Below are 24,835 nucleotides of genomic sequence, written 5' to 3'. Positions count from 1 at the left end.
TGTGGCTCAGGGGTCAAGCACTCGACTTGCAATCTGCAGGTCCTGGGTTCGAATCCCGCCATGTACCAATGTGTTTTTCGATTTCCGATTTACATATGTACATTTATCCGATGTTTTTACGGTGAAGGAAAACATCGTGATGAAACCTGCACATATCTGAGAAGAAATTCAAAGATGTGTTTGAAGTCAACCAACACGCACTTGGCCAGCGTAGTTGACTATGGCCTAATCACCCTTAACTTAGAGTAGGCTCCGAGCCCCTCGGTGGGGACGTATAGTGAGCTGATGATGATGATGATGATAAATTAATTCATTTGTTTTGTAGTGAGAATTAAAATGTATCTTCCATTAAGAACACTTATTTTACATTTTCATTTATAATTATAAATTACATATTAAAATACATAACTCATTGTGGCCAGATTTCTTTTTTGAAGAAAAGCAAAAAAACAAAGTTAAAAGAAACTAAGTTAAAAATTAATTTATAGTGATCGTATATTTTTATAAAGTTGTATGTATGGTATACTATCCAAAATGAACATAAGGTTTAAAATACCTAAGCTCTTATTTAAATATAAGTTATTTCTTTCTTTCTACGCTTCTGAAATCACGTGAATACATTATGCACAATTAATTGGTTTGGGAATGAAAATAGGGACATTAGAAATGTTTTTAGGGGAAAGGGTACATTTATATTTATCATTAGAGTAACATTTTAAGATGTTATAAGATAAAGAAAGTGAATAAAACCTTCAGTATAATATCAAGAAACACATATACTTAAGTGTGTAGAGTATAATATTGAGTAGCCCCATCTGTCTCAAGTCATGTCAGTCACCAAGTCTGCCATTTTCTTACCTTATCATAAATATGTTGCAATTAATTGAATAAATAAAATGTCCTAGATAATTAATATGTTTCATTGTACACGTGTAAAAGCCTAATCTTGTATGTACATTATTTCTTGCTACTTGACTATTGTTTATTTGAGCGATAAGAATCTAAATAAGGTCTTTTGTAACGTGAATTGTGATAAATTGATAAGGATACGAATTAATATTTCAAAATCTATTTTATATTAAATATAGAAGATCATTCGATGATGAACAAAACATTTCAACAGCTTGATTTTGTTCTTTGTTACATCGACTGAATAAGTGATATAGTTTTCAGATGCCTTTTCAGCACTAACAGAAAAATGTCCTGTCCTAAAGAATTCGCCGACTGAGCCGTAACTGATATTTTGTGAAACTTTTTGCTGTTAACAGGATGATGTTTGAAATATAATTTATTGTGACTAGAATTGGGAATAAATGAAATTATCAGATTGCTGGTATAAAAAGTTAAAATAAATCTTCATAGTGGAAACTTGATCTTTTAATTTTTGTGTAGTATTCATGGATACCTAGATTAACACGACAGTGATTGTCGCTCCTACAGTCTGAAAATAATCGACACAGATTACATGAATTATATTTTTGAGAAAACATGTTTACGAATGTTTTGCATGGCTATCTGTTGTACTTGGCCCATTTAAGTTAATTAAGCTGGATTTACATTAATTATCAAAAATATGTTTAAACATCTAAGATTTATCGATTTAAAAATAAGATAAAATAGTGGTAGTCTCTAGGTACTATAGCATTTGTTGCAAGAACAGGCTGGCTCGTCCGGTGAAATACCACGACCACACAGAAGACTTGCGCCAAGTGGATGCAATTCCGCATTTCGTCTGTTATGACTGTGTTTACCCATTGTTTATTTTATTCTCCCTTTCCCTACCCAGCCGTTTCTTATAAGGAAAGGAGAAGGGGAAGTGGATTTGACGAGGAGGTATAGAAAAGGTAAGTCCTTTCCAAGTAAAGTCCTTTTTCTGTGCATCCCTTTCTCCTTCTATTAAAGATAGGCAACGCAGTTCCAATGCGTATGTGTATGCGGTCACTTCGCTATTTCTGCGTATTTAGGTGACCACTTGCCATAATATAAAAAAATGAAGGAAAAACGGATTATATTCAGTACAAAAGATGGACTAGTTTTTTTTTGTTTTTGTCATAAAAAGAAGTTTATGAGTGCTAACTCAAGGTATGGAAAACCTTCTTTTTCATCGCGACAGCAAACACTTTTGGAATTTTTCTTTGACAATTTCATATAATCTATCAAAACGCTGTCACTTTCTTTGCAATAACATTTTACAAATTTTACTTACTATAAAACTTGATATAATTCAACAAAATTTTCGTAATTTTAACATGTTAGACTCTGGTGGAACCTCTTTAAGATCCGGTAAGGGAGTAACATAAGAAAATGTTGAATAGATTTTATTACAACTTTACTGCTGTTGACCGCGACTCCGTCTGCGTGGAATTTAAAAATACCTTTATGAGTAGCCTACGTGTCGATACTATGTTCTACATCTATACCAAATTTCAGCAAGATCTATGCAGACATTCTGGAGATACCTTCAAAAAAACATCCATCCATCCATCTAAACATTCGCATTTATAATATTAGTAAGATTAAGTAGTAAGATATTTGTGCAGATATAAATACAACTGTCGCTAGAAGATGGGAACAAGCGTCGCGCCCGGTCAAACGCTCGCAATCTGCCAGTCCTAACAATTTAAATGCACGGGTAAAATGATTACTTACCTAATTTATTGTTACGGTAATTATAAGAACAAACTATCCTGTTCCAGTTTTTATATGCGTTTAAAACTAATAAGGAAATATAATTCTACTGCCAGAAGTCTAAGATAATCTATTGTCTTCTATATCTGGTTAACTTAGCCTTATTGAATTTTGAAGACATTATTTAAGAGTTCTTAAAAAACTACACAATCTTAAGATAGTATATAATACTAGCGGACCCGACAGACGTTGTCCTGTCTACACGTCTTTAATTTGAATAAATTAATATGAAGTTAATATTTGATGAAAATTGTGAATCTAAACCATTCCCAGATCCCCTTGAACACACACAAAAAATTTCATCATAATCGGTCCAGTCGTTTGAGAGAAGTTCAGTGACATACACACTCACAGAAGAATTATATATATAAAGATATAAGTATATTTTGTATTCATGTTAATATAGGTATGAATAGACATCATTGTGCACTTTATAAGCACTTATTCGTGTCACGGCGGGCTTGTATTTTGAATGTATATGCATATAACCATACTAAACCTATTTAATAAATTATTCGCATAATTATATTCTTATTAATTCAAACATTTTATATGCAATCGCTTCGTATAATTTAAATACTTTTACTATAACTTTAGAACTATTTATTTATACATAATTAACATATAAGATTACTTATATGGCTACGTTTACATTAAAAGGTAAATAAATATGTCTTTAATACAAATTGTAAATGTAATTCAACTGTCCACTTTGTGTTAAACGAAACAGTTAATAATTAACAATCAACAGTTTTGTTTGTACAGCCGGGGGACAAGTCAAACTTCAATGCCGACGTACAAATAAACTGACTGAAGGAATTGTATACAATAACATCATTTATTCCGTTATCTTTTATGAAATAAACATAAAGGCAACAAAGCAATATATATAAGTAGCTGTCGCCCGCGACTCCGTCCGCGTGGAATTAAAAAAAACTATTTGTCGCAGCGTAACCTTATATAGCATAAAGCCTTCCTCTATAGGTGGACTATACAACAAAAGAAATGATTTTTCAAATCGGACCAGTAGTTCCTAAGATTAGCGCGTTTAAACAAACAAACTCTTCCGCTTTATAATACTAGTATAGATAATGATGCAACATATTCATTATTATATTTAACTCGGACCTTTTGTAAAATTTCCAATATATCACTTTAACGACAACTTAAGTTTTCTTTTTACATTTCATATTTTAATATCTTGTTAAGTTTGACAAGCTAAAGGTACCAAGGTCCCTGTTATAATTATAAAGGCAAATATTTTAATCCATCAATTATACAAGATATTCGTCAGGTTATTTAAGAATAATTATTTTTCTGAGAATCTTCACATCGTGCACCTAAATCAAAAGTCTTCCTGTGTTTTATTTTTGAATCTGCGGTATGCCGTATGCGAGATACGTGTTTCATTCTCGATACAAGTTATTGAAAAACGAATAGAACTAATTTAACTGTTGTTTTCTTTTACAGAGACAAAATGTACAGAAGAAACTTATTGCTGGCAAAAGGCATCGTAGTATGTCCCCTACAAATGTAAGTGATTTACAGTAGGCTTCTTAGAACAAAAGTCACGTTTAAAACTTATTGTTATCTGTAATGTCAATGACAGCGATGACGATATGTTTTACGCAGAGTTTTTAGTCTCAGAAACCAAAGGTCAATATTATTTCGTAGAACTTCAAAACTGTTTGCAAATAAACAAGCAGGAATATTTACGTTCATTGTTATCAATCTCCCCATTTATGTAACGCCCTTTTAATTTTTCAACATTCTTTACATGTCCAGTGCCAACGATTCGCTCTGCGAGATCATGTAAATTGTAGTCATTCATTCCGTCTCCTCGACTTGTAACAGTCGTGCTATGTAAAAAAACTGAATTAATTTTTTTTTATGAATTTCTAAAGGTGGCTAAGAAGGCAGAGGATAAGTTGCGCCCGGCATCACCAGTACATTTACACACTGAAGATGATTATGCTAACATAACGTTGACTGAGACAGGTACACACTTCTACACTTTGATAATGTAAATAAATGCGTTGCAAGATGATTAAAAAAAACCTTCACGAGTTCCTTAGAAATAGAGTCTTGACAGACGGGCAACAAAGTGATCCTATAAGAGTTCTTTTTTATCGAGATACGGAACCCTAAATATATGAAGTTCTCATATCATAACGCTTTTACATTCAGACTCATATAGTTAGAAAGTTATTAAGTAATGTTAGTAGTGGATTACCACCGCCAACGTCTAGAAGCTATTAAAAATGTAAGATTTACTCTAAAAGCTCTAGTTAATTTTCAGAAAAAGACGTACTCTTGCCGCCGACGGTTATATCAAAAACTATGCGTTCGTACGCCGGCAAGAGAAGGGAGTTCATTAAGCTGCGTAAGAATGTTATAAGTCAACAGGTAAGAAGTTTAATATAGACTGAGATTAATTATATTGTGTGCTGCCAGATTTATTTTTGTCGGGACGAAGAAGAAAGTTAATGATATTTGCAAGATAGTGGCCCAACTTATTTTATTTTTAAAACATCTTTTCTGGTTTAGAATATGCTGATAGAAACGTATGCATCATTGAAAGAGATAGAGGCAAGGTGTGGAATAAACGACAATAACCTCGGGGACCTTAGACTGCTCTCGATATCTGGTTGGCAGGCGAACGATCTGCTTGTACTTTTAAGAAATGACATAGCGTCTTTACAGAGTATGGAAATTAATGAAGGATTCGGTATGTATATCTACCGCATATAAAAATATTCATCAATAGATAAACGTATCCAAAACAGTCACTTTTAAATTTCCTTGTACTTCCATAGGCTATAGAAATATCGATCGTGTTAAAACAACTGTGATTATGTAGCTAAATTTCTTCAACATGAAGAGTTTGTTGTACGGACTACTAAATTAGATAGATAGATAAACACTTCATGCTCCCATTACAACAAATAATTGACTAAAGATAAAATATATAAATGTGGACGTAAGGTTAGGACCAGAGGCGTTAGTAAGTGAAACTTTTCACATAGTCGTTTGTTTCCAGGGCCACAAATGTTGCGACGGCTGCATTCCCTGCTCAGTGTTATCCCAGACGAGGTGCGTGCGGTGAACTCGGAGATCATGATACGTCGCAACGAGATCTTACAGCTGTGGCGCTCCAAGTCCCGGCCTGAACGACTTAGCATGCATGCTGTCAGTATTCCCCCAATTATTCATAAATTAAGGTTGGGTTTCTGACACCAAAATCCCTGTATAAAATATATCGTCATCCCTGTAATTATCTTTGATGTTATATGTTTTAAACGGAGATTTTGGACTGAGAAACCTAAGGTTCGTTAATAGTTAAAAATGTGGATAAGTAAGATACATATGCAAGGATTTGGTTAAGTAATCATTTAACGGCGAGTGAGATTGATCAAATGCTATATTACAGAACACCGAATGGAAGAACAAAAACGCTGAATTTGAATCACAAACAGAGAATATAAAGAAACTGGTAGTGTCATTGACAGATAATATTAAGACAAAAATAAAGCAGTCCTTTGATGTGGCTAAGTAATTATTTTTTGTTTATGTAATAAAAGTTAATAGGGAGTTATTTACTACATACGTTGCGACTTTATTTCAGAATGCCTTGGATTGACCGGGAAAATTTAATAAAGAAAGTGGAACGTTTACAAAATGAAAATTTAATTTTGCAAGATAAACTTGAAGAAAAATCTAAAAAAGATGGCGAAGGACAAGAAGTTGGAAAGGCGGAAGACCTATCTAAATATGAGGTTATGTTAAATTTTCTTAGTAAAAATTTTATCGGTCACTTTGTACTCATAAATCCATACTTATCAACTGGAAAGTAAAACCTACGAGCTTACGATATAAATAAGCTTTATATGATTAAACTAAATTTTATAAAACAGGCATTACAAGAACAGTTAAACAAAGAAAAATCAGCAAAAGAAAGTTTAAGAGAAATAGTATCAACTGCGGAAAGCATGCTGCGCGTCGCACGAAGTCGGATCGTGAATTTGGAAAAGCAGGTCAAGGAAGGGAAGACGGAACTGGACGCAGCGAAACGCAAGCAGAAGGAATTGGAACAACTAGTAAACAACATAATTTTAATAGTATTATTTAAAAATTGGAATGCATTATCGAAAAAAATGTTTTGTGAACTTATGTCTGTCTATCCACAAATCCGCTTTTGTTCTGGCTAATCACCAAAACGGTTGGATCGATTTTGGTGGAACTTTCATTGGAATTCAACTGATGTGTGCCGAACTTTGGCTATATTTTTAAATCAGAAAAATACAGTGGATTTTTCTGTTATTAGTATCGTCATCGTGAACTGAGCTACGATACGCGGTCGAAGAAATTGATAGAGCTCTCCAAAACTGGGGAAATGACCATCGAGGCCTTATCACAGCAGAGGGATGCCCTTGAACTACGGTTGTTTTTATATGTTAATTTATATTAATTTTTTAACATCCTTATTTGTTATCTTCAGGATTAAATCAAAACATAAATCTTCATTAGTAAAAGCCCATTTGATGGTATGTACAATTTTGGAGAATATTGAGCTTAGAATGTTAGGAGGTAAATTTTATTAAAGTTACTACGTCATGTTTTATAAATTTTAACGAGAAAACTTGATATAGTGTGAAGGAGCTACGTGAGCAACTAGAGATCACTGAAAACGCTGTTTCCGAGAGGGAAGCCAAGCAAAGGAACCGCGCTGACACGCTTCAAGCCAAGTTAACAGAAAAGGTTTCGAAAGATTTGTTTTAATCTTATCCCAGTCAATATTATTACGAATGTTATTACGATGTGAAACCTAAATAATTGGAACTGTTATTTTTTTTAGGAGAAAGCACAAGCAGAAGCTGAAATGCGTGCAACCGCACTTCAAGATCGAGTCAAAGATTTGGAGAAACAGTTGTCTGTTATTCAAGAACGATGTACAAAGCTTCTAAACATAGAAAAAGAACACTGTCTCGACTACTTACCTTCTAAAGGTATGCGCAATTTTTTTTCTCTTATTATGTAAACAGTCGCTGGTTGATTACTATTAAGGATGACAAGAGCCACTGTGTCCATGTTTAGCACAAATATTTACAAACAGACAATTTTATACTTTGTCTAGAAGTGACTTTTAAAGATTTTGAACTGGTTTCTTGTTAAATGTTTAGAAGGCGAGCCTTCTGACGGGGAGACTGAAATATGGAAAGAACTGCAGGACACGCGCGCCGCACTTGTCAGGGTGGAGGAGGAATTGCGACAGACTCGCACTGATAAAGATAACTTTTTAAATTCATTATCAAGAATTGCAGTAAGTTTCACCTTACTGTAGCTTAGCTTAAGTATTTATATAGGTGATAAAAATAAAGAAAAACTTTAAAACCTACTTTAATTAAATACAGCGTTGAAACATAAATATTTAAGTTTACCTATTAAGTTTCAAAGTATAGAGATGAAGACGAGCGAGTAGTTTATTAAACGATCTTCATTATTTAAAAAGACCGATGATGATTCCAACTTTGCAGCAAATAGAAGGTGATAACGATAACAAAATGGCTACTGAGTTATTGGACAGGGAACAGAGAATAGCAAAACTACAATCCATTATCGACGAACAGCGAGCGAATGAGAAGATAATGTAAGCGAAACCACAACTTCTTACAATATACTGAGTGCTACGTAAGGACTTGAATGTTCTAATATGGTTTACAGGGAGCAAAGTATGTCAGAGTATGAGACTCAATTAGCGGCTTTGCGTCTTGAAGTCAAGCGCTTAAGGAATTACGACTGTTACTCTAGGGATACTCCCTACCAGGATCTTAGAACTGAGGTTTGGTTAATATAATAATAATATAACTTTGAATACACTATTCTTTGATGTAAAGTCTAGATAAGGCCTTTACGGACCTTCTAAAGAACTCAACCTTCCTTTCGTCTTTGGTACTCATTTTGTTTTCGTTTGAATCTCTGTGTTAGTTGTTAGAGATGCAAATGCAAGTGGCGACTCTTAGCCGCGAGCGGTCTGCACTAGTAACGGCGGCGGCGTCACGCGCCCTCATGCTGGAGCGGTACGAACGCGCGGCGGACATGTTTGCCAAGGTTACGCGTGCGCGTCGGGACCTCGCGGCACAACTCGAGGGACAGCAAGAGCCTAAAGAGTTTGACGGAGCTACGGTCTGTTATTACGGCCAATTTATTGTTATGCGTTTGTAGTAAGAAATTTAAAATGTTTAATTTATATAATGGACACTTTTTAAACAGACGTCGCAAGTTGTGTCATCTCTATGCCAAGACGCAAACGACACGTGGTCGGCATTGCAAACGGAGCGGGCTAGGGTGCTCCAGCTGGAAAGCGCCATCTTGATGCAGAGCCTGCAGTTGGAGAGGGAGGGCAAGGTACGGACCCAATTGGAGAGACGAAAGGCTATGCTGGAAAGACAAATTCTTCGTCTTGTGGGCCCCGGATCCCAAAACACCCTTTTGTCTGATCAGTCATTATAAATTTATATCAAAATTAAAAAAAAAAGTCGTATTTCCAGGTTTCTCTTTCCTTACTTTTGCTTTAAAAATTCATTACCATTTAATCTTATCCTACTAAAATTTATTGTAATAAAGTCAATTACGGTAACTTATCCTTTCGTTTTATTTTTAAGCAAGTTTTGTCAGAACTTAGGAATTAAATTTTTTTATGATTAATAGTTAACATTTAAAACAGATCATTGCTAACTGATATACATCTTGGTAATACAAATGCAATGGAGTGTTTATAATATCAAAGAATAAAATTCACATTTTATAAATTATGTATTTGCTTTACTTTTAACGCAAATCCAATTTTTTTCTAATTGTCCGTCCACAAGACCACCTTTGTTACGGGTAATCTCCGAAAAGACTGGGCTGTTTTTGTTAGGACTGCCGGTAAGGTGGCTGATGTATGCGGAAATATTATAAGTTGTTTTTAATTCCGCGCTGACGAACTTGCGGGCCGATCGTTATTTATAAAATAAAAAGGAAATATACCTTTAAATTTTTTATATCAAAATGTTACACGGAAATATAAACAATATAATACAAATAATAAATTATTTTATAGTCTATGACCAGCCAATACAAACATTTTGTCCTTTTTATCGTTCAGATGCTTTCCATACAATAGTGCTTGTAAATTTCTTGATAATATTTTATCGTGTAAATGATTACCAATAACCTTTCGTTTTGGTTCTTCATTCGTGTCTAAATCCAAGTCGCATGTTTTTGCTTTTTGGCTATTATCACTTTTAGTATTAACTTCTTTACGATCTAAATGGTCACCATTAAACAAATCACATTTCTGGGTAACGGTGGCTTTTTTTACTACATTATCAGACAAGGCATATTTTTTTAGCAAAATTTTTTGCTCAAGAATGTTCGGTGTTCGTCGTTCGTGGTGCCTATCTTTATCTGAATTAATACTGTTTTTATTACCTTCTGAATTGTGTTCGTTGTGTATCTCTTGGACATCTATCGGAGTTTCCATTTCTTCTTCAAGTAGTTTTAAAAACTTATTTAGATTCTTCGAATTTGCCACAACTCCTTCCTTATATTGATGTGATTCATAAATTCCAATTTTAGTTTCTAACAAATTAATTTTGTCTTCGCATTTTTTTCTTATCGAGTTTGATTTGCGAACTTTCTCTTCTAAGGTTAAAACAATCTTCTCTAACTGTAATATTTGTTGTTTTCTAGTCTCTAAATTATTAGCAAGATTATTTATTTCTAATTTCTTTATTTCGAGCTCCTTCACAACCTGGAATATTCAATTTTACACATAAATCTTTTTATAATATATTAAAAAATGCTTACAAGACCAGTATCCAGAATAATTATCCCTTGCAACCCCTGCAACTCTTGCTCTGCAACTCCTGCAACTCTTGCTTTCCCTCAATTTTACCAGTAATTTATTTTTTATCTATCAGTTAAAAGAACGAACCTCCGAGTCTTCATTGCTCCGGACGTCTAAATTGTTTCTTAGTTGCTTAATAATATTACATTGTTCTTCTTCGGATTTTATTAAGGTTTTTATAAGATCCTCCTTTTCTTGTAACTTTTGTTTTTGTATTTTATTGGTTTCTAATGCTTCATTTAATTCCACCAAATTTTTTTGAAGTGTTTCAGAAATTTCGTTGTTTTCGTTAGTGACTTTAAGTAGCTCATCTTTTTGTTTCTTCAACTAAAATATTAAACATACTATTACAAAATACATATCGAGGAGTGTTTATATTAATTAAACGAAAAATTCCTTTACATAGGCTGATGAATACATATAAAAGCGACTTAAATATGTTTTATCAGTTTTCTTTAAATTTCACAAAATTACTTGACTGATGGACGGATGGGTAAAGTTTGCCCTTTCTTTATGTTCTTGTTTAGTGATTTTACTCATTGTACTTAATAGCAATTATTTAAAAGAATGTACCGTGTCGTATAGTTCATTAATATCTTTTAATCCACCAAACTGTTCTTGCAATTGCACAATGTGATCTTTTAATTGAATCAACTCTTTCTCATAGTATTCCATTTTAGATTCACTGTAAAATTAGAGCAAACTGTTTTGTAACAAACATCCTTATACATCATCGTAGCATAGTGGAGTTTACATATTTTATATTTTTGATGTTTAAATTAAAACGCAATAATTATAATTTATTACATACGTACCTATCTTGCAGTTGCGCTTTTAACATTTCTTCCCGATTTTTAAGTTCCTTTATATATTCTTCTTGGTCTAATATATTTCGATTCATTATTTCGTTCTCTTCTTGGGACAATTTGAGGTTAAACTAAAAATAAATTAAAAAACAAAATTAAGCAGTTACCCATATCTATGATGTTTCTTTAATTTATTTATAACGTTACCTCCATTTCACGAAGTGATTCAGTCTGTTGTAACAGTATGTTTTTATAGTTTTTAGTTTCTGAGCGTTCTTTCTCAAGGTCATTCTTTATATTATTAATTTCAATGTTCACATTATTTGTGCTAGCTGTAAAATACAAGTGAACATTTGGTATTATTTTCGTTATAAAGAATAAAAAAATCTTTTGCAACAAGCTATTCGTGCAGCGCCTGATGCTAGGGACTCTACCACTTAAAAATGATGTAGCTCACTGTTTAAACAGCGACAGATACTCTCTTTAAATGTAAACTAACCGTAGCGCTTACCTGATTTGAATTCCAACTCTTCTATTTTTTGTAAAAGCAATTTATTTTGTAACTCAACTTCCAACACTTGGTTACGATACTCCGATGCTAGTTTTATTTGTTCTTCAATTTCATTATTATACTTGGTTTCAGCTTCACTGAGCTTCATCATGTTCGCTTTAAGCTCTAACTTTGTATTGTTAAGTGATTCATTATAGTACATAGTAAGCTGTGCTAATTTGCTTTCAAGGTCGTTTTTCCTGTTTTAATGACAATTTTTATTATGAAACTGTTAGTGCGCAGACTGTTTTTAAAAATAGATAGTCCTTATTCTCATAATTTGGAAAAAAATATAGCAATTGAATACTATGCGTTTAGAAGTTTTTATTACAGTAAGTAGACTAAATAGTTTTAATTACAGTTCTGATGTATTTATTAATATACTCACTCGAATTGTATTTTTTCCCGATCTTGTGCTATCTGTTCTAAATTCATTGTATTTTCTATGACTGCTTCGTTCAACTTCTTTAATTCTTCATCATAGTTTCTTTTAAGTCTTTCGTTCTACAAAAAAACATATTTGTGGTTATGAACGAAAACATGATAACATGAGAACAAACACAAAGTACCAATCATGAAGTGTAATTTTAAGTCATTTCCTACGCTTTGTAAACATTGTTTGCTTAATTTATTTTATTCAACTTTTAACTTGTAAAATATTTGCATACACACTTGCTCTTGTAATTGCTTTATTAACGCCATCTTAGATTCTAATTCTGTGTTAACTTTATTCAAAGCGGCTTCTAATTGACTCGCGTGTTCAGCCTCTATCTTCATTTGGCCTTCAGCTTTCGATAGGCGATCTTTCATAGTCTTTTGTTTTTCTTTTAACTCCTTTTCAACTTCCTAAGTTATGATTTAGTAAAATAAATGATTAAATTAAATGACTAGACTATATTATTTATTAAATTAAAATTAGTGTCTTACCGCTTTATTTTTATTCGTATATGATTTTAAATGTTCTGCATTATTCAATTGCTTCTGAAGATCAGCATTGTGTGAATTTAGTTCTGATAATTTATATGTCAAGTTTTCGGTTTGCAAATGTAGAGCCATTGTATCGTTCACTCTTTCTCTGACGATAAAATAATTATTACTTTTCATTAGCAATACAGAGTGTTATTATAATATATTTTTTATATTTACCTTATGTAATATTCAATTTCTTGGACTTGCGTCATACATTCATTTCTAATCTTTTTCAAAGTGCCGGCCAACATGTCATTTTTCATATTGTATTCTTGTATTTTCTGCTTCAGACTCTGTACACTAATCTACGAATTAATAAAAAAAGTAAGACATGTTGAACCAAATGATATTTTGAGATACACACATCATCACGTAGCAAGTGGCCACAGAAGTTTGCGGAAACAGCGAAGCAACTGCTGTCCATAGACATTCGCAATTGCAGATGCGTCGCCAACTTTTAATCGACAGTGGGGAAAAGGCTTAGAAAGATAATAGTTTTCCTTTCTATGCGTCTTCCGCAAAATCAATTTTCTATTAAAAGATGGGAAATCTTCTCCATATAAGAGGACTAGACTTAGGCGTCAGGCTCGCACACGTATCAGACGAAATTTGGAATTACTTCCACTTCACGCTTATCTTCTGTGGGATCGTGGTATTTCTCCGGCAGAGCCGGCCCTTTCGTATAACAGATGTTGGCATTTACCAGTATTAAGAAGATTATATTGACTTAGACTTGGTTATGTTATTTTTTGATAAAACTAAATGAGTAACGATGCAGGTACCTGCGATTTCAATGAATCAAGCCACTCTATTATTGTTTTCTTATTATCTAAAGCTTGTTCACATGTTGCAAATAATTTTTCTGGTATTTTGTATAATTTATCCAAAACCATTCTATTATCCAAAGGTAATTCGTCTAGAACTAAAATAATAACATAATTATCATTTTATTTAATTACTATGTTATTTTAAAACAGGAAGTTGTTGTTTATATTTTCAATAATTATTGTATAGTGGCACGTTTTCATTGAAGATGTTTTTATAAAATATCGCGAGCGATTTGTTCATATTTAACACGAAAGAGAATGAAAATACAATTTTCACCTCTAGTAGCTTCTAACACGGTAGCTAAGTGATAATTAGAACGTTTAAAATATTAATTTGTTTCCCTTGAAGCATATTAGGAATAAATTCGCTAACCTCATAATCTTCATAATAAAGTACAAGAACGAGAAAAAAAATTACCATTAATATTGTTTTTTATCTTAGAACTTTCTGCGCACAGTTTGAGCAGCTGTTCCGGTGTCATTTTGGCAACGTTCATGATATGAAGGTCCTCAACGAGCGGCACATCCGCGCTGTGCCCTGCCGCTACCATTTTCTTGTGTATTATATTTAGCGATGCATAAAGATCTAATATTGACCTCTGTAAAATAAAAAATGTTATTTAAACGATAAAAATCGTTTTATGGTTACATTAGTGTTCCTTTGGTGTGATTTTGTAATGCTAAAGTTTCTCATTTATTTACCTAGGTCATCCGCGACTCCCTCCGCACAGAAATAAAATAAAACTCAATACGTAGCCTATATGTTCTTCCAGACTATGCTCTACGGCTGTGCCCAATTTCGCCAAGAACTATTAAGCTGTACCAGAGATACCTTCTAACAAACATCCATCTATCCATCCATGTAATCATTCACAATTTTAGTAAGAAATATGTCTAATGAGACCGGATCATTACATGTTGCATTGAATTAAAAAAATACAGACAAATGGATAACCTCCTTCTTTTTGAAGTCGGCTAAAAATGATATAATTGTATTTTTTTTTTGTGTTAACGGCATTGAGATTTTTACCTGTTTCTGATTCAATTCGCTTTTCATTTTCTGAAAGTCGTCGTTTCTTTTCACCCATTCGGATACAATGTCTTGGTTTGAATCACTCTCCGTCTTTCTTGCATCTAAAAAAATGTTTAACTATTAGTTTCATGTGTCCTCCTCCACTCTCCCATAATATTTTCCTTTTCTTTTGTTTTCCAGTACATATGCATAGTTGTAGATATTTTTATTTTCTTTTTAATACAGCAAGTTATTTACCACAGGCAGACAAGTCCCCGTTGCCAAGTACATCATTAGATTCACTCTGCTGAAGTTCCATCTCTTCATATTGGTTTATTGTCTCCTGTTATATAATACTAATATGAGTAAAAGACGTCGAGCAAATAAATTAAAAATTGAATTATTCTTTACCTGATCTGGTAAGCGGCCGTTTTTGTTCGAGTACAACATTCTTACCGATTTAGGCTTAAAAAAACAATGTTCATTTAATATTTAATTTCTTCTACTAAGTATTTGATCCTATCATTGTTATTAGAAAAATTGGTTAACTACACTGTAATATTATATCGTTTGTACATAGATTATATATTCTAACGTTTTATAGATTCTAAATGATTGATGAAAGTTTATTAAAAATTAGTAGACCTGTTGCACGGGCACCATTATCACTGGCGATGCATTTTTATTCTTTAGATTGTCGCTAATACGTCTTGATATCATTGGCTGTTGTCTCTGAAAATAAATTAATCTTATTTTAATTTTAGAAGTCCCTTGCGACTCCGTCCGTGCAGAATTTAAAAAAAAAACTTAATAGGTAGCCTATGTTCTTCCAGACTATTTTTTACATATAATATATGCCAAATTTCAGTGAGATCCATGCAGCCGATCTGCAGATACCTTCATTTGTTATATTAGTAAGATGATACTCCTAGTTTTATGCATTTGAACAACGTAGTTACAATATTTTGTAACTGTGAACTACAATTACTTGCCTAAGCACTTGAAGGTTTGCTAACTCTGTATTTTCCAAAGAGAATGTGAGAGATGACGATATGTATGGTAATCTTACTTTCAAAGCCGAAGACACCCTGTCCCGTTCCTGGCGAGCAGATCGTGTCATATCATTGACTTGAGACTTGTCCGTCCTACCACGACTTATAGATCTCTGTTTCACCTTAAAACAATTAGGGAAGAATAATCTTTAGTTATAAAATAAAATCTTAAAGTGGATTTACATTACCGTAACCCCAAGAAAATCATATTGTAATTTCTTAAAAAATTATGAGACAGATGAAATTTTATTTTAATATAGTTATAAGGCGAATTAACACAAAATAATGTTATTACATCTGCATTGTTGACTTTGGTTCTGTTAAGCGAAAATGGAACTATCACTCTCTTGTCATTGCGAACGCTGCGCGGGATGCGACATTTTAATGGCATTCTCGCTGCTTCTATTATATCTGAAAACAGAGAGATACATTTATCAATACTATGAGGTTATAGAAGTAACCAGTTTAAATTAATATATGACTTGCTTTACTAACACATAGAGCTCGACTATCTACATACTGATATTGATTTATTTTATTGCTAAGAATTAGTGTTCCCGTTTTTTGCCCAAATATTAAGTTAACCGTTCCCCCCTGAAAATCCCCGCTTAAAACATATTGTTGTCTCTGATTTGTCAAAGATAATATATAAAAGAAATTCGTTTTAGTTACACGATTTATAACTCAAGAACGGCTTCACCGATATGGCTGAAAATTGGTGAGGAGCTTGGAGCCAGGAGACGGACATAGGATACTATTAATTAATTTTTTTCGAATTTATGCCTTGAAGTGCTGCTATTTATTTAACTTATCTATATATTCAGTTTTTTTATATATCCACGCGGACGGAGTCTCAGGACAGATAGTGATTTATACAAATATTTAAGAAACCGATAGTAAATATTTTACATCAGTTAATATGACTCGATATCTTTCAAGTACGTATCCTTTATCCCTTAAGGCACACAATTGGCGTCGCAGAAATTTTACATAATCATTCAAATATGTATACATATATTTAGAGAGAAGTTAAAGAAATATGTGAGTTATAAGGCATAGAATATACATGGTACGTTGCCTTCTACGTCACTCATGTGCTAGGAACGTTACCCTTACCTTGTATTCTTGGCTTATCTGATAAATCGTTAGACATGATTATTCACATTATAATTACACGAAGATTTTTAAAATAAATAGAAATAATTTACTGAAATTTATAAAGCACCAATCCTAAAACGATGCCAATGTCATTTCAATACAGATAAAAAATAAATAATTATGGCCAGTCTTGGTTTTTGGTATTTGACGTTAACACCAAAGAGCTTAAATATTCTAGCTTGCGTTGTTCAATATTTATTACTACAACATATCGGTGTATAGGATAGCTAATTTTTCTAGAGACTTTCTACAGATAAAATCATTTGATATTTATCTACTATAATATACAACACATAACAACCATGACGACAAGTTTAAAAAAAAATTGAAGTGAAATTTCTTAAACGACGATTTGAAGAAGGGACGACGAGCAAGAACTTTAGGTATTTAATTTACATTTATTGTAAGTCTTACTTAAGTTTTTTTTATATCATAAGTTAATTAGCGAGCGGTCACCTGAAATCGCTGAAATAGCGAAGTGACCGATGGTTATAGACATACGCTATAGCATATGCGTTGCCTGCCTTAAACGACGGAGGAGAGTATGCACAGAAAGAAAATATCTTCCCTTTCCATTCATCCTCTCACCTTCCTTTCCTTATAAGAAAAAAGGTAGGAAGGAAAAGAGGACTAAATTAGGCTTACGGGACGCACACTTATCAGACAAAACGCGAAATTGCTTCCACTTCACGCCTGTCTTCTATGTGGTGATATTTCACCGGGCGAGCCGGACAATTCGAGCAATGATATTAAAACGACCTCTGTTAAAACTGTGTGTCTCGTTTTCTTTATATCATAGTACTTTCGGATAGATTTCCGCTCACCTTGAAAAGGTTCAAACCGCAGACTGCTCTTCATAGTCATGACAAAGTAAAGTAAACGAAAGTTTTTTCAAAAATAGAACTACGTCAGACATTTAACAAATAGTTTTCAATATGTCATAACATCAAAATTGAGTTGTTTTTTAGATTATCTAAAATTGATATCGGGCATCCTTCCTAAATTAAATTTTGATTTCAAACATGGCTAGTACCGCTAAACAGCAAAAGGATAAGTTACGTAAGTATTAATATTATTACTTGAATCTGCAGATAAAAAAGTGTGAGTGCGCAAAAATATTTAGAATACTCTCTAAGGTGTTTAGGGTGATATTTTGAATCTGAGCGGTTTATAATAAAATTTGGCTAAATACAATTCATCGGAACATATTATCTAAATCTAGGTAAAAGGTTTAAAGTGCCTACTGAATTGTCAGTTGTCTTGATTTTTCCTCTTTATGGCCATCAGAAAATTTAGTTTAATACATCATACACTCAACCATATTGAGTATGCCTAAAACAACCACAAACTTTTCCTGTTAATACTAAGGTAATACACTGGCACATACCATTTCTATATAAAACACTATTAGAAAAAATAAAATATTTAACTATTGATGTAAAGATGGACCTCCACGTTCGGCGCCCCGCACAGCGGCCGCGTCTTCAGCGCGCGCCGCACGCAGCGCTACCACCCGCGCGCCCGTCTCACCACTAAAGGTGAGGGAACATCGAACTTTGAATTAGTAGTATTTAAAGGTAATATTTGATTTTAATTTATTTTTAACTTATGTAAGATAGAAAATAAACATTAGCATTAGTGAAGGTACTTATAAAATACCTAATAGCTTAGTATTAATAAGTAGTAGGCATTCAGCCGCACTGAGAAATTGTAAAGATCTAGGAACGAATAAAAAACTAAATTTACATATATTCTTTAGTTTGAAACCGAATCTTCAATTTATAGATATTGTTTTACTAAATTGTACAGTTAATGGTCGGCAATGATAAGCATTTTATTCTTATTTTACAGCACAAAGCTGCAACTCTCCGCAGTCAACCTCATTTAGAATCTACAACTGATGATAAGGTATTTATGTTCTTCTAGTAAGTACTTAAGTGATTCTTTTGAAGTTACTTTAATTTATATTTTTTTAAGGTTAATAAAATCTCTACCAATGTAATTGATGTCCCAAATTCAGTCACAGAAGCTAATGTCAATGAAGAGGTAAGCAAATGTAATATTAAAGCTGGTTGCTTAAAAAAAACGAAAGTGTTTTGACAGATAGACGAACGGACAACAAAGTGATCCTATAAGAGTTCCGTTTCTTTCCTTTCGAGGTACGGAACCCTAATTAGAATACAAATGAAAACGAAAGTATAGCAACGATAGATTATACTTTTTAAGCTTTTTATATTTAATTTTATACGCGTTTAAACCAGCACCACATCCTTCGTGAAATTAATCACACTAGTGAAGAATTTCTAAGTGAATCTACCAAAGAAGTAAAAGAAGAACCAAATGAAATTGAAGGGAATTCATCGGAAACGTCTGCGATAAACGAACTGCACGATTCGATCAGTAACTATTGCTTTTAATTTAGTTTTTAGTATTAGATACTTTAGTTTAGTTTTTGTTTATACATTAGCTATTTAACAGATTAACTTCCCTAGCTATTGATTTTGCAAACTTACTCTAACCGTGGGTTTCTAAGTCTAAAATCTCTGTATAAAACAAACCGCCATCCCTGTCTTTAATCTTTGACAAAATAAAGATATGTTTTAAACGACGATTTTGGTCTCAGGAACCCACAGTAAGTAACCTACAATAAAATATTTAACTAAATAAATTTTAAAATAAAAGTGTGCGTTTTTACCCACAGAAACTACAGCGGTTGACGAGTATAAGACAGCAAATGAAAGTGAAATGAACCTAACTTCTGGTGAGATTCATGTCTAACAGTAATTTTAAAGTGCTGAATTATATAAACCAAACTGATTTTTACACGTTTTAGAAAATGAAAAAGGTGAAACTGAACCCTCGTCTAAAGTTAGTAGTCGACCTCAAACACCAAAAAGCGTGCATTCGAATGCTTCTCGAAATCCAAAAGTGCTAAGTCGGCCCATGACGCCATCAAAACCGGCGCCAGCGGCGAAGCCTACACCTAGTCGTCCGCACACCCCTCGCCAATCCGCTCTGCCGCGCCCCAAAAATACTACAGCATTGAAATCCCCCGTACGGCCAAAGCCGACACAGCCAAAGAAACCGGTGGCTAACGAGAACCTGGATCCTAATGACATTTCTACAGTGTTCGTTTCTAAACAAGAGGAATTTCATAGATTAAAGAAGGAGTTGGATTTAAAACAGGTAAAGATATAATAGCTTTAATTAGACTTATTAAACAGTTACGTATTATTTTTCTAGTATACATAGAAGTAATAGCAATAATGTATGCGTAATTGTATGTGATAAACATATTTTACGTCTGCAGCAAGCAATATTGGAAATATTCAACAACCTGCAAAATTTACGGGATCGTATGATAAAGGAAGGTAAATCTGGTGAAGGCGAGGGTTTGAACCAACACGAGCTAATGATCTTCAATGTAGCGGACTGGGCAGCTACGGAAGTCGCACAATTGGTGCGCAACTGCAACCCCGCTGCGGAGGGCGCGGGCGAAATTATCAAAGCAATTGCGCCTATTGGTATGTACCCTTAATTGTAGATTTACATAAACAAATAGTTGAAATAAACTAACTCTAGAATGTGCGTTGAAATGTATTTTAACCAAAGTATGCTTAAATTAAACTTATCTTTTTATATTTTGATGCTTGCTTTGTAAGTATGGATGGTTTGTGTTAAAGAGCACATGCGTAAAGAGGGAGTGAATTCAGATATAATGGCTAATTAGAAAGGCATGAAATAGTAGTACATAAGTATGACCGACCCTCCGTAGAAACAAGGGATGATGACAATATTTTGATGCATATTATTCTTATAATTTATTCATTTTGGTTTGCTTTTAGACGATGATATTTTAACCGAGTGGGATAAAAGGGTGTTGAATTTACCCGGAAACTTTGCCGACTTATGTTTACAAGCATTCACCGCACGCCAAGAGGTTATAGATTGGGTCAAAGAAATAATAGCAAACGTAAGTGTTTTAAACATTTTGATTACTTTCAAGACAAGATGAGACGTTATTGATTGAATAATTAGAGCATATTTTAAACACAATCTCGATTAAATATATTTTAGTGACATTACTTATATTTTGGTAATATAAATTCAACAGCAAGAGACAATAAACGAAGAGGACTTGAGCCGCATAACTATCTACAACAAGCAGGGGCTTGATCTGTGCGAACAACTTGGCGACCTTAAGACCCAAGCTGATGCTTCCTTGCAGGGGATTACGCAACTATTAAAGTAATCTATTATTTTTATTTAACTTATTCTACTGAACGTAAGCCATTCTGTTATTTTTCTTAGACTTTTGTCAAAAATATTTCAACGCTTTTACGTGATCAATTTATCAACATCCACAATTTTTTATTACAGTTTTGATATAAGAATGACAATTTTTAAGATGAAAATATGTAGTCATTTAAGAAAAGTGGTATTTTTATAGACGTGCATGCCAAGAACGTGGACTATTGATAACTGTAGGAGAATCACTGGTGAAGCAAATTGCCCGTCTACGGCAAGACATCACAGTTAACGCCGCCATAGCCATGGAGATCAATACTGCTAATTCTACTGGAACAGAATTAGCTAAAGCGCTAGAGGTATATCAATCATTTAAAGTACCCTTAATTCTCAAAATATCTTTAAAAGAAATGGGTCCCAAAGTGTACGAAAATATTTAATTTCATGGATGGCAAACGAGCAAGCGGCCACCTGAAATCGCTGAAATAGCGAAGTGACCGTTGCCCATAGACATACGCAATTGCATATGCGTTGCCTACCTTTAAACCTATAGATTTACCTTTTGTTGCCTAAAAGGTAGATTTTTTAGACTGAGGTGTGATTCGACTTGATATTCCCCGAAGTCTTATATAAGTAATTAGTCTTTTTAAGTACTGGTTATTGACTGTAACCTTTGTATCAGGATACTCGTTTCGAGCTAGAAGAGGAACGTGCTTCTAAAACGATTCTTAAAGACAAGCTAGCGACCGCGGAGTCGCAGCTGCGCCAGACGCGTTTAAGAGTTAACAAAATGGACCGGCAGCTACGGGAAGCAGAAGCTAGTATAGCTAGTCTTACAATGACAGTAAAGTCACTGGAAGACCAGGTACGATTTATTTAACTACCCATGCCCGGAGCCCAATACAGGCAGAAATTACTAATTCCTTCAGTCCATAGAGGCCATGACTTTTTCATTTCATTTCCTTGCAAACTTTGATTTCTTATTTCTGTTTTTTTTTGTGAAAATGCTAGAGTCGCCAAAAAGAAGTACAGCTAGAGGCACGTGCAAGAAAGTTAAAGGAATCTCTGAAGACCGGGGAGATGACAAACAATCACGTAGTACAACAGCGTGACGCCCTGCAGACAGAGTAAGGACTTTTAAATTTGTTTTACTTATCATAGCTGTTTTAACGTTTATATATTATAAAAATACTTTTAAATTTTTTAAAGAATCGTATCTTACACACAGCTTATTAAATTAGTTGTGACTTGAAAATGTGTGAGACAATATAATAGGTATCTATTATAGTAAATTACATAACACTGCAATTGGTTTTTAGGTTAAATGAAATGAAAGAACAATTGCAAAGAAATGTCTCGGATAGCCAAAATACGGTACAGGAATTGAATAATAAAATCAAAGAACTTAAATCTACTCTCGAAGAAGAGAGAAGGAGGAAGCAAGAAGAAGCGGAAATGAAGATAATGTTCGAAGATTCTTATAGAGAAAGCTTGAATACTATTGAAGAATTAAAAATGCAAATAGCTGAACTTGAAAGTAACAAACCAAACCCAGGTAAAAATCTTATATAACCAATAAACTTGTAAATTATCTGTCACTTTACAATCACGTATTTTTAATTCTCAGGGTATCTATTATTCCAAAAGTGATTATTCTGTATTTCTTTGTAGATCTTCCAACTGAAAGGGAAATGGAATTAAGAGCAGATCTTATCGCAACGAAGGACACATTACGTGCGACAGAAGAAGAAATTATTGCGTGCAAACGTGAAAAAGTCCGCTTTTTGGAAACTCTCACAAAAATCACTGTGATTATATACTTTGACTATTTAAAAAAATATGCTTAAACTGTCGTAGGAGTAAAGTAAACATTGAAATCCATAACATAGAAACTTTTTCTTTTCAGTCCTATATACCAGACTCGTTCTTTGATCAATCTCGTGAAGGTGAAAATTGTTTATACATTTTGCAATTTGATATACGTTCATATATTTTTATAGGAATCTGATAACAAAATGGGAATGCAACAGAAACTGGCGGGCGAGCTACTAAGCAAGGAAGAACTTATTAGCAAGATGCAATCACAAATTAGAGAATTGACGAAAAATATAAAATTAAAGTAGGTGTCATTTAAAGTAGTTTTCATTGGATAAATTATATGCTCAATATTGTTTACATTAGCATTTTATGCATTATTATTATTTTCAGTGAACAAAAAGTTTTACAATATGAGCAATATGTACGAGATATGCAAACATGCGTCCCAGTTTCATCAAATGGACAAGATCCATCTAGTAGTGCTGCATATCAAGAATTACAGCAAGAGGTAATTTTCATCAAAATAAAACCCGCGTCTTATGTTAATACAATTAGATCATAATTTAGGATTCAGAAAATCATTACTCTACTTTGATATTTCAGATAATGAATCTTAGGATGGGACTCCTAGAAGCAGTTCACAGAAACGAGGAGTTAACGGAAATGTTGATGCAAAAAGAACAACAGTTGGAACAGCAGGATAAGACATCACGTGCCCAGGCAAGGGTCATCAAGGTCCATCATAATATTTGATTTTCTTTTAATTATAAAAAATGCTATATGTATTAACTAGGAGTTATATGCTAAGTTCAGGGTGTGTACGTACGTATTTTGTTCTTTTTTGTTATAATATGTTAATATTTTTCACTTCTATCCGTCCTTTTTGTTCACGGTTTTATCATCATTCATTACACTTCTAATGAAATGAAATTTTATAATGCATCACAGTACGATTTTAATTAAATATTATATGCATATGTATACAGGTCCGGGAAGAATTGATCAACATGCTTCAGAATAAAGAGACGGAACAGAGTCGTGAACTGTCCATTCTACAGCAAGATTTAGAACATCGAATGAAAATTGTAGACGAGGTTAGAAGAGCGCATTATTGTTTTTTTGGTTCCGTTTTGTTAGCTTTTGCCGAATTATTTCTGGTATGTCTACAACAGCTATTGTTTATCATTATTTAAAATATATAGTTAAACTAAAGATGTCGAATAATTATTTTGGTTAATCAAAAGTTTGTGGTAAATAAAATGCTTGTGGTATTTCCAGGTAAACAAACAAATAGCTGCAAAGGCGGAAGAAATTCAGGAGTTATTTTCGACGTTAGAGAGCAAACAGCAACAGATACATAGATTGGAGAAAATAGTTTTGGCGCTAGAAGAGCAGCAGCGACGAGCGCAAGCGCAACGTACTCGACACGAAGAGAAAATCGCAGCTCTAGAACATGAGATAGCAGCTGGTGGCATTCGGAGGGAACGGTAACTTTATTTCAAAACATTCATTAAGAAATCAAAAGGAATTTTTCCTCTTGCTCTTGACTGCTAAAATATTTTTTTCTTGATTATTGTCGTTAATGGTCACAATTTATCTTTGTAATAATCCTTTTTATTTTCCTTTTTTCCAGAAAATTTTTGTTCTTTTAAGAATCTTCAAAATTGCGTCATTGTCCAAATTGTCCTCGTGCGTGTGAATCTTGACAAAGTAAAATGTTTTTTGAAATCGTTTTCGTTGTTGGATGTATAAAATAAAAAGTACACTTTACTTCTGTTTTTTAATGGCTTTGGTAGTAGAGCATTACTAAAAAACG

At 33.3% G+C, this 24,835-nt stretch overlaps 3 protein-coding genes across 4 annotated transcripts; 2 read left to right on the top strand and 1 right to left on the bottom strand.

The window, feature by feature from the left end:
• The first annotated feature begins 2,165 nt into the window (after positions 1–2,165).
• LOC106123330 (cingulin) lies at positions 2,166–9,323 on the top strand. Its single transcript, XM_013319582.1, has 18 exons — positions 2,166–2,283; positions 2,541–2,632; positions 4,159–4,221; positions 4,593–4,686; positions 4,988–5,094; positions 5,236–5,416; positions 5,729–5,877; positions 6,119–6,240; positions 6,314–6,464; positions 6,603–6,785; positions 7,013–7,128; positions 7,338–7,446; positions 7,544–7,694; positions 7,869–8,008; positions 8,223–8,335; positions 8,410–8,527; positions 8,674–8,871; positions 8,959–9,323. Exons 1-18 carry the CDS (start codon positions 2,250–2,252, stop codon positions 9,196–9,198), a joined length of 2,361 nt encoding a protein of 786 aa, XP_013175036.1. The 5' UTR covers positions 2,166–2,249; the 3' UTR covers positions 9,199–9,323.
• Positions 9,324–9,750: 427 nt separating this feature from the next.
• LOC106123610 (uncharacterized protein MAL8P1.12) lies at positions 9,751–17,058 on the bottom strand. Its single transcript, XM_013320026.1, has 19 exons — positions 16,912–17,058; positions 16,091–16,206; positions 15,813–15,917; positions 15,389–15,475; positions 15,155–15,208; positions 15,002–15,086; positions 14,762–14,865; positions 14,150–14,330; positions 13,687–13,826; positions 13,082–13,209; positions 12,863–13,010; positions 12,608–12,781; positions 12,324–12,439; positions 11,897–12,135; positions 11,593–11,717; positions 11,395–11,516; positions 11,153–11,264; positions 10,667–10,906; positions 9,751–10,483 (listed from the first exon to the last, which is right to left on the bottom strand). The coding sequence occupies exons 1-19, from the start codon at positions 16,946–16,948 to the stop codon at positions 9,785–9,787; spliced, it is 3,012 nt and encodes a 1,003-aa protein (XP_013175480.1). The 5' UTR covers positions 16,949–17,058; the 3' UTR covers positions 9,751–9,784.
• An 808-nt stretch (positions 17,059–17,866) lies between these two features.
• On the top strand, positions 17,867–24,789 carry LOC106123609 (Golgi microtubule-associated protein). 2 transcript variants are annotated; one of them, XM_013320025.1, is made up of 21 exons: positions 17,867–18,012; positions 18,397–18,491; positions 18,805–18,861; positions 18,931–18,999; positions 19,215–19,353; positions 19,655–19,714; positions 19,787–20,139; positions 20,264–20,477; positions 20,799–20,926; positions 21,068–21,201; positions 21,404–21,560; positions 21,884–22,066; positions 22,213–22,328; positions 22,521–22,756; positions 22,873–23,009; positions 23,202–23,320; positions 23,410–23,527; positions 23,623–23,739; positions 24,006–24,113; positions 24,298–24,506; positions 24,653–24,789. In XM_013320025.1, the coding sequence occupies exons 1-21, from the start codon at positions 17,976–17,978 to the stop codon at positions 24,669–24,671; spliced, it is 2,805 nt and encodes a 934-aa protein (XP_013175479.1). In that variant the 5' UTR covers positions 17,867–17,975; the 3' UTR covers positions 24,672–24,789. The 2 variants fall into 2 exon arrangements, with proteins under 2 accessions (XP_013175479.1, XP_013175478.1); XM_013320024.1 differs by having other exon boundaries at positions 23,623–23,754.
• Positions 24,790–24,835: the final 46 nt, after the last annotated feature.

The sequence above is a fragment of the Papilio xuthus genome, unplaced genomic scaffold (genome assembly GCF_000836235.2).
Source record: "Papilio xuthus unplaced genomic scaffold, Pxut_1.1 DF826115.1, whole genome shotgun sequence".
NCBI classification, from domain to species: Eukaryota; Metazoa; Arthropoda; class Insecta; order Lepidoptera; family Papilionidae; genus Papilio; species Papilio xuthus.
The sequence above is the reverse complement of the archived record's forward strand: the minus strand, read 5'-3'. Positions and strand labels throughout refer to the sequence as shown.